General features: G+C 52.1%; 1 protein-coding gene across 1 annotated transcript; it reads right to left on the bottom strand.

The window, feature by feature from the left end:
- Positions 1 to 548: 548 nt before the first annotated feature.
- Positions 549 to 2,918, bottom strand: POU4F1 (POU class 4 homeobox 1). The gene is made up of 2 exons (XM_032204045.1): positions 2,444 to 2,918; positions 549 to 1,620 (listed from the first exon to the last, which is right to left on the bottom strand). The coding sequence occupies exons 1-2, from the start codon at positions 2,564 to 2,566 to the stop codon at positions 556 to 558; spliced, it is 1,188 nt and encodes a 395-aa protein (XP_032059936.1). The 5' UTR covers positions 2,567 to 2,918; the 3' UTR covers positions 549 to 555.
- Positions 2,919 to 9,902: the final 6,984 nt, after the last annotated feature.

Here is a 9,902-nt window from a genome sequence, read left to right as displayed (position 1 = left end):
GGTTTGTTGTTCGGATTTTTTTTTGTTTTCCTTCTGAAAGTTGTGACTTAGGTTGGTCGGTTTGTGGCTGTTGCTGTCACGGTATTTATTGGTGTGTGTCTGTGTGGTTACGCTCTAAGTTGCTCTTTCTCCCACTTTCTGCCGGAGGGGGGGGGGGATCTGAGTTGGGAGTGGGGGGGGGGGAGAAGGGGGAGAAGGGGGATGGGGCTGCAGAAGTGACCCCCGCGGCTTCCTAGAGCATTTCCACCTCCTCCCTCCTCCTGCTTCTCGGTGGTGTCCCGGCGTCTTTGCGTTTTAATAATTGAGAGCGGCTCCCCCCGCATCCCCCCCCCGCCCCTCACTCCCCCCCCCTCCCCGCACCCCCTCTCTTCGAGTACTTCGCGTTTATTTCTACATCGTCCCTCGGTCCCCGGCAGCTTCCCACGGCCTCGCGGGGGACAGCGGCGGTCCCTGCGTGTCCCCCCCCCCAAAAAAAAAACAGTCCCTCTCCCCGCAGCCGGGGCCGCCCCTCCCGGCCCCCTCCCCTCTTTTTTTTTTTTTTTTTTTTCTTTTTGTTTAGTAGGTGGCGGAAAACTTCATCCTTTTCTGCTTCTGTCTCTGGTTGCAAAACCAAACCCGCACCACGTTCTTTTTGAGGTCCAATTTCTCGGCGATGGCGGCGATCTTCTCGGAGGAGGGCCGGGGCTGGACGGCGAAGTAAGCCTCCAGGGAGCGCTTCTCCGGGGCGGCGATGGAAGTCCGCTTGCGCTTCTTCTCGCCCCCGTTGAAGAGCTCGGGCTTGTTCATTTTTTCCCGCTGGGCGCCCTCGGCCTCCTCCAGCCAGGCCTGCAGGATGGGCTTGAGGGCGATCATGTTGTTGTGGGACAGGGTGAGCGACTCGAAGCGGCAGATGGTGCTCTGGCTGAGCGAGCCCACGCCCGGGATCTTCAGGTTGGCCAGCGCCGAGCCCACGTCGGCCTGGGTCACCCCCAGCTTGATGCGGCGCTGCTTGAAGCGCTCGGCGAAGGCCTCCAGCTCCCGCGGGTCCGTGTCCGAGTCGCAGATGGAGGCCAAGCCGGCCGCCCCCACCACGGCCGCCGCCGAGGCCACCTGCCCCGCCGCGCCGTGGTGCGCGGCCACCAGCCCCGGGTGCGGCAGCCCCGACGGCATGTTCATGGCGGCCGGGTGCGAGAGGTGGCCCAGGCCGTGCATGTGCGGGTGCGGGTGGGCCGACGACGAGATGAGGCCCCCGCCGCCCCCGCCGCCGCCGCCGCCGCCGCCGCCGCCTCCCCCGCCCCCGCCGCCGGCCCCGCCGCCGCCGCCGCCCGCCCCGTCGTGGCCGCCGCCGCCGCCGGCTCCGCCGCCCCCCCCGGCGGGCATGAGGGCCAGGGCCGGGGAGGTGATGTGGTCGAGGAGGTCGCCGGGCTCCAGCGCCTGGTGGTGGTGGTGGTGGTGGTGGTGGTGGTGCGCCAGGGGCACGGTGGAGGTGGAGGTGCAGGGCACGCTGTTCATGGTGTGGTAGGTGGCGTCGGGCTTGAAGGGGTGGCTCTTGCCCTGCGACACGGCGATGTCGACGGCGGCCAGAGCCTCGGCCCGCGCCAGCAGGGTCTCATCGAGGCTGGCGAAGATATTGCTCTGCAGCTGCAAAGGGACACAAAACAGAGCGGGGTGCGGGGAGGGCGCCGCGGGGCACAACAGGGGCGACCGGCGGCCAGGGGACGGGGGAAGACAGGGGGGAGCCCCCGAGGGGAGAGGGGGGCGAGGGAGGTCGGGGGGACCGAGCGGGGAGCCGGGGGAGGCATGCGGAGGGTGGGGAGGGGGGCGAGCGAGCGGGGGACAGCGCGGGGAAGGGGCAGGGGAGGGGAGAGGGATGGGAGAGGGACGGGGGACGACAACGAGAGGGAGCGAAGGAGGGAAAGGAGAAGCCAAGAGTCGGCCGGGGGAGGATCCGGGAAAAAAAGAGAGAGGTGCGAAGGGGACAAATGAAAAGAAAAAAAAAAAAAAAAAAAAAAAAAAAAAGGAGGAAAGAAAAAGAAAGGGGGAAAAAGAAGAAGAAGAAGAGGAGGGAGGAGAAGAAACGGATCTGTAACTCTCAGCTGGGGAATTATGTCAAACACAAGAGCACATAAAGCGCATTCCTTTTCAGAGGCCGAGTCATAAAAATTAATACAGAAAGTGGATGAAGTCGGAGACTCGTGTGAACACCGCTTTCAAAAAAGATCACAGGCGCTCAGATGATTGCAGAGGAAGACATGAAAAAAACATTAAGCGCCGCTTGTCAAAATGTGCCTCGCAGCGGTTTTTTTATTAATGCACATACACATACATGCAGTGTACAGGAAAGAGAGAGAGAGAGAGAGAGAAAGAGTGCGTGCGTGCGTAACAGAGAAAGAAAGAAAGAAAGAACAGAACAAGAAGGAGGAAAAGAAAAGGAAGAAGAGGGCTGCAGCTGCCTGTCCCTTACCGGTGGAGTTGGTAGACATGCTCTTCTTATTGCTTCCGAGCTGGAGTGTAGAGAGGGGTATTTGTGCTCAGGTAGGGTGGGATGCATGGCAAAATGCGGCTGCTTGCTGTTCATGGACATCATCTTGAAGGCTTGGCATGTAAATCCACAAACACTCCTCAAGTCGGGGCAAAAGTGCTCTCGGGGCGCTCTCCTCCCGACGGGGCTCGGGGAGGGGGGGGGGGGGATGCCGAGGACTAGGACGACGGCGGCGGCGGCGGCGGCGGTGGCGGTGGCGGCTCCGGGGACCCTGCCCCCTCGGCCGCCTCTGCCGGGGTGGCCGGGGCCGGGGCTGGGGTGGGCTCCCTGCGGCCCCCGCCTCTCCTCACTCCGCTGCCTGCCGCTGCCCGGCGCCGGGCGCGCTGCGCTGCGCTCTGCGCGCACCTGAGCCCCGCATCCCGTGGCTACAGCCGGGCGGGCTCTCGCGAGAGCGCGGCGGCTCCGGCTTTGACAGGCATCAGCTGTCTCCCCCCCTTCCTCCTCCTCCTCCTCCTCCTTCCCCTCCTCCTCCTCCTCCTCCTCCTCCTCCTCTTTTCCCTTCCGCCGCCCCCCGCTCCCTGCCTCCCCGCGCCTTGTTGCATCTCCCGCAGCGCTCGCACCCTTCGCAGCGCCGGCACCTGTGGCTGCCGGGAGGTGCTGAGCAGGGTGCTGAGCAGGGGGATGCGCGGGGAGATGCGCGGAGGACTCGCTGCTTCCCAGGCTTGCACCTGGAGAAGGGTCCCGGCGACGGGCACGGCTTTGAGGAGGCCGGCGATGCCCGCACGGCTTCGTCCCCCCCCTCCCCGTGTAGTTTTTGTGTCGGGCACTGCTTGCGGCGGCCGCTCTGCCCGCCAGGAGCCTGCTGCACGGGGAGCGCTCCTCAGGGGAGGCGGTGCGTCTGTCTGTCTGTCTGTCTGCTTGTCTGCTCGCTGCTCCCCTGCGAGACCCTGCTCCTCCAGCGTGGGAAAAACAAATTGCCAAACCAAAACGGCGTGGTCTGAAGAGGAAAACAGCCACAGACAGAACCTTCTTTTTCTTTCTTTCTTTCTTTCTTTCTTTCTTTCTTTCTTTCTTTCTTTCTTTCTTTCTTTCTTTCTTTCTTTCTTTCTTTCTTTCTTTCTTTCTTTCTTTCTTTCTTTCTTTCTTTCTTTCTTTCTTTCTTTCTTTCTCTCTCTCTCTCTCTCTCTCTCTCTCTCTCTCTCTCTCTCTCTCTCTTTTCCTTCCGTCCTTCCTTCCTTCCCTCTGTCTCCCTCTTTCACTTCTTTCACTTCCACCTCCCTTTCTGTCTTGCTAAAGGGGAAACTCTAGATGCAAGAAACAAGTCGATTGCTACTTGCAAAGTTTCAGCCTGAAAAGAAAAAGTAATCTGAGAAAAACTTTCTCTCTTTTTGTCTTTCTTTCCTTTTGTCTTGTTCCTTCTTTCTTTCTTTCTTGCTTTCTTGCTTTCTTGCTTTCTTGCTTTCTCTCTCTCTCTCTCTCTCTCTCTCTCTCTCTCTCTTTTTCTCTCTCTTTCTCTCTTTCTTTCCGTCTTTCTGTCTGTCTTTCTGTCTGTCTCTCCTCTCTTTTCCCTCTCCCTCTGTGTTTTATTCTTCGAGCACTTTCCCATTTGACTGAAACGGTCCTGGAGAGCGACAGTAGAGCCAACAACCTTCCCTTCCTTTTCCAAGTGACATTTGGGGCTACCGCCCCGTTATAGAGCAGATTCTTTTTATCCTCTCAGCCGCCTTACGGACTTGTGTAAACTCGTAGCCCAAACCCCCGGGGGAGCGATGCGGGGAGGGTCCCGTCCCCCGGGGCAGGAGGAGCCGCCCGGGGTGGCGGCGGCCCCGGGGGGCTCCGGACGGCTCCTGCCGGCCTCCCCCTGGGCGTGTGGGAGGCCGAAAGGGCGAGCACGAGTCGAGTCCACGTTTGTCTCCATAAACCCTTTCCCAGCTCCCCGGCCAGCCCGAGAGGAAGGAGGGAACGAGTGCCAATTACTTGGGCGAGAGGGAGCCAGGTCTCCATCCATTACCGCCTCCCCTGGGATGCCTGCGTGCAGCTCGCCTCGGAGGGGGGCACCGGAGGCAGAGACACCGCTCCTGGGCTCCCCTTATTTACCGAAACCATTGCAGCAGGGCAGCCAAGTATCACCTCATGCGGATTTATTTCTTCATTTCTTCTTTTTCCTTTTTTTTTTTTTTTTATTTCTTTTTTTTTAAAGTCGTAACTTATTCCTAAGCTACCATACCTGGTAAAGAGAAAGTCTCCCGGGAAGGGGAGGAAGAGGAAGGTGGGAGGCACCACCACCTTTCGCCAAGTTGCTGGGAAGTGCCCAGCTCCCGAATAATATTAATAAAAATAAATAGATAAAATAATAATAATAATTTAAAAAAAAAAAAAAAAAAGCCGAGCGTCCCAGCTTTCCCTGGCCTGCAGCTCCCACAGGAACTGCGGCGCTGGGGAAAGGGACCCCCAAAACCCTGTGGGGGGGGGGGGGTTGGGGCGGCGTCCCCCGGGGGCTTCCTGCTGCCACGGGCTGCGCTGGGAAGTTTTGGGAACTTTTTGTCTGCAGTGCGGCGAGGAGGAGGCAGAGGCCACGGGGAGGGAGAGGTATTATTATTATCATTATTATTATTACCATCATTATTATTATCATCATTATTATTAATTTCACAATCTTCACCATCATTATTCCTTTCTGTCCAGACAGCGCTCGCTCTGCCCGGCTCGTCACTTTCCAAGCCCTAGAGCAAAAACTTCCCTTCGCAGTCCCTGGGACATTTCCTGACCATAGTTTCGGGAGAGGGAAGCTCAAACGCCGGGGGCGCTGCCCCCCCTTACCGCCCTTCCCCTGCTCTTACGGCCCGAGATGCTCGGTACAGGAGGCATATATCTGCTTGTAAGGCATCCACTTGTCTCCCGCAGTTTTCTCCGGCTTCCAAGGCAAGGAATAGGCAGATTTCCTTAATTGACTGAACTGCCTATCTCGAGAAAGTAATAAAGTAACCCCTTATTCCCACAGTGAACCGATTTATAAATTAATTACTGTAACCCATTGTATTTGATTTCTCTTTTTAGGATTCCCCAAAGATGAATATACTAAAGCCTGGGATATTAAGTATTAACGTCTGATCAGAGTTTGCTATACAGCCTGACTTTTAAAAAAAGAAGTCAATGTGGGGTTTATAGAAACGCTCATTGTAAACCTCCTGGATATTTTTATTCCACCAAACATTAGCTTCGCATTTTTTACTGTCGCGGTATTTGTCCTACCCCGAGTGTCAGTGAGAGCACCGAGAGAAAACCTACAGTACATGTGTTATTTGGTGAAGTTCACGGAAAGTCAATATCCCATTTAGTGTAAAAGCTATTTTCCCTTTAGATGATAAAAATCAACCTTCTGAAGGAAAAAAAAAAAATAACCCTTTGGGTGAATGCACAAAAAGTATTTCCATGTCCTAATGAGGACTTTCCTTACATCAGCAAAGACCTGCTAATTACTGATGTACAAGCTGCAATAATTGCTTTTGCAGCCAAAGTGTAGAGTGTTGTCATATTAAAAATTGAAACGCTCGGTGGTGATTGGTGTCCCAGGGTGGCTGGCGACATCCCTTTCGGGAAGGCAGGGGGCCGATGGGGAGCCCCGCAGCCTGTGGCTACCAAACTTCTTCCTCGCCCCCCCTCTTCAGCGGTGCCCCCCCCTCCGGCAAAACCCCTCCCGGCCCATGCTCGCCCTCAGCACCGGCTCCGTGGGGGTCCCGGTGAAGGACGAGGGGCTCAGAGGGGCTCGGGGAGGCCGCCGGCCAAGTCCAGCCCCCCCCCAGCTGCCAAAATGGGGCTCGGAGTCCCGTCCCCCCCCCCTACTCCCGGCGCGAATCAAAGCGAGGGGCTGGGAAGTAGTTGCCTTGTCATGTAACACATTGCCCTGATTTATTATAAAATTTTAACGAAATCATGCATATTTTAACAGCCTTTAATCACTGCATGAAAATTTAATTCATGAACTGTAGCGCGTTTAAATAAATGAAGTGTTAATTCATTAGGATTAATTAATTTGTTAAAGGATTGTGTGCAAGGTTAAGGTGGGAGAGAAACTCTGTTAGTTTCGCGTCTTAATCACCAGGTTTTGGTAACAGAAAAGGGGGGGGGGGGGGGAAACACTGCCTGGGGCGGCAGCACCGATGGGAAGGGTGAGACCCCCCCCTTTCTTCTCCCCCATCCCCGGCCGGTTCCTCCCCGTGCCGCCTCCCTCCAGCAGCGGGGACCAGCGGGACCCCCCCTCCGCCCCCCATGTCCCCGGACCCCGGGCTTTGCCAGCGTCCCTTTGGGTGCCCCGAAAACCAGGAGAATGCAGGCAGCAGCCACGTAGCCTGCAAAAGCAGAAGAGGCAACGCTTTCTACCAAGAAAAAGCTGAAAAAAATCAGAAATAGTAAACTTTTTTCTTTTTTTTTTTTTTTTTTTCTGCCCAGCTTCATCCTCCCGTGCTACATTCCTGGCTGCCAAGGCACAGGCACGCTTTCCCCTGCAGCAGCTGTTCTTGCTTCTCTGTCCCTCTGCTGATGAAGGGTTTCCCAGTTGGCGTTAAGTGGCACCGAGGCAACAACGGCGGGACAGGGACAGCACCTCCCCAGTGGGCACCTTGCCCGTCACCTTTGACTGCAGGCAGTCCCTGGGATAACCCCAAATCCCCATTTCTGGTTACCTTGGAGTTACTTTTCCTCCCCTCCAAGCCTGGGAGAGGAGAGGGGAGGAGAGGAGAGGGGAAGAGAGGAGAGGAGCCTGAGTGTATTCACTTGGGGCATTTCTACACCAAGGTGTGTTGGCTTCATAGCTTGCAAGACATTTGCATTAGCCACAGTGCAGAGAAGGTGTGTAAAGACTTCTCCAAGCCTTTGGCTGATGGGATTCAGAGGCAGGACTCTTTTCTAGCAGCAGCAACACGCTTTGATGCTGTGTGAGCATTAAGATCGGAATAAGTTGATTCAAACTGCCTTAATTATATTATTTGGTGTGAGAAACAACTAAAATAGAGAAGTGGGGTGCAAGTTAGCGCACCTTGTATTACGGACATAAGCTGTACACTAGCCCTCAATCCCCTTTTGAAGATACTTTAAAAAAGAAAAAAAGAAAAAGACAATAAAACACAGTAAAACCCAGACATATCCCAAGTCGGTATCTGATGCCAATTAGTAGAGTGACTGTAGCACAAGCTTCGATCTGAGGAAGCAGCAGCAAGCAGAACCGGGCTCTCTCGAGGCCTTCAGGGAGCTGGGGAGGAACAGGTCATCTGCCAGATATCCCGTGGGTAAAACCATCTGCAAAGAAGCCAAAACCTGACCCATATGTTGAATACAGCCCAACAGCTTCTACCAGTGATGAGCTGAGGCTGGCAGCAATCTCACCCTCTGTAGCATCAGTACCCCCAGAGCGCGTTCTTCTACGTCGAAACCTGCAAGTTGCCTGGTATTTAGTATAGCAAGTATAATTAGATTGAGTAAAACATTTACGAGCTATTAGATATCATTAGACATCACCACTTTGAAAAATCTCCTGTCTTAATCAACATTGCGATACTTAAGTTTTAGATCTTGTATATTCCAAGCCTACATTACTACACATAACTATCATAAAAAAATGGATAGCAACGGACCCTTGTTTAGGCTTTTATTCAGAGAACATGGTAAGTACAGCAAGAGACCAAGCAAGCACAGCATTGACAGAATGCAACCCAGAGAACTGAAGCCCCCCATATGGCTAATAAATTTATAACTGAGGAAACCTGTAACCGAGGAAATTCATTAACCTTTTTGAATTGAAATAGGGTAGATTGGATGTAAGGAAGAAATTTTTCATGACGAAGGTGGTGAGACGCTGGAACAAGTTGCCCAGAGAAGTAGTGAATGCCCCACCAAAGTCACGTTGGAGGGGGCTCTGGGCAGCCCGATCTAATGGAATATGTCCCTGCCCACAGCAGGGGGATCCAACAGGGTGATCTTCAAGGGTCCCCTCCAAGCCAACCCATTCTGTCATTACATAGAGCTAATTTTTTGAAGTTGTTAATGCACCAACTACTCTGCCAAACTTTAGGCCAAAACGAACACAATCTACATTAACCAAAATAAAATGCAGAATTTACAGTGGGGTTGCTGTTTTAAAACAAAATAAACAAACAAACATAACCAAGATTAAGATACAAGAATTCAGATATGTTTAAGATTCACAAGTCATGAAATACAAAAAGCTCCCACTTACAGCACTGGATGCAGTCACAACCTACTCGCTGATTTGAAATCTGAGTGTGAGCGAGCACAGTTGGGAAACAGCCAGTTATAGACTACAATACTAAACCTTGCCACAGTGCTGGAAGTTACCATCCCCGAGCAAATGGAAACCCAGAACTTGTCCTCAAACATCTCTTTGTCTCTGCTTGAGAATGAGATATAAAGTTTATGACCGTGACCTTCAGATTTATTTATTTTTCCTAATCCTAGGCTCCTCTTTTTCATCTATCCAGTTGCCTGACATGTAAAGCTAAAATGCTCATTTTGAAGGACAAGCCCATAAGTGGTGTTCCTGACCAAAAGACTAGGAAGTAGCATTAGAAAAGCTTTTTCCTTTATTCTAGCTTGATTTCACATGTATCAGTTGTATTCATATTCTCATCTCTGAAAATTACCTTTGAAGAAGTATACAATTCTTCTTTGAAGAAGTACACAATGAACCACTGCAACGCATCCTGCCAAACCACAGTGAAGCAATAGTGACCTTAACACTTACATTGATTGTTTAGCAATATAAAGATATTTTAGAAATGTATTTGAGATACCCTCACCTCTTCCCTGAAAGGGTGAAATCAAGGCAGCATCTTTTGACTTAGTGAAACTGGCTTAAGTATCAGCTCATGTCCAGATGTTTATTAAGGATGCTCCTTTATTTCAGAAAAAGTGAAAATAAAAACCTAAATTAAAACAGAATAACTAGATTTTTCTTCAAAGATTAAAATCCAGGTGGTACACTGTGGAAAGTAGTATACAAAAAGCACAATGTCATACTGCATGTCACCAGGAAAGATACCTTGCATGTATGGCCTGAATGATTTTTTGGTAATTTTATTTCTCCAAAAACAAAACAAACAGGCAAACAAACAAAAAAGAGTCCCACTTCAAAACAAAAACCCTGATTGCAATGTATGCACACATTCATGCAATATGAAATGTAATTCCTGGTCAAACTGCTTACAAGACTTTACAAAAGAGTCAGTCTATTGAAATTTTCCCAGTGCCTATCACTCTGCAAGGGGACTAAAGGCAGCGTATAGATTTTTCATATCATACGTATTGATGAATTGAGGATGTCTGCTTGTAAAAAATGCCAGCAAATGCCTATACATATAGGGGAAAAAAAAAAAAAAAGTTATCTTACAGTTAAACATGCCCTTAGGAAAAAAAAAATACTCACCCT

The sequence above is a fragment of the Aythya fuligula genome, chromosome 1 (assembly GCF_009819795.1).
Source record: "Aythya fuligula isolate bAytFul2 chromosome 1, bAytFul2.pri, whole genome shotgun sequence".
Lineage (NCBI taxonomy): Eukaryota > Metazoa > Chordata > Aves > Anseriformes > Anatidae > Aythya > Aythya fuligula.
This window is presented reverse-complemented; position numbering and strand designations above follow the sequence as displayed.

Coding starts and splice junctions, on each gene's coding strand:
- POU4F1 (XM_032204045.1), bottom strand. CDS start 2,566: ATGATGTCCATGAACAGCAAGCAGCCGCATTTTGCCATGCATCCCACC. Junction 1,621..2,443: donor CATGTCTACCAACTCCACCG/GTAAGGGACAGG, acceptor GTCCCTTTGCAG/CTGCAGAGCAATATCTTCGC.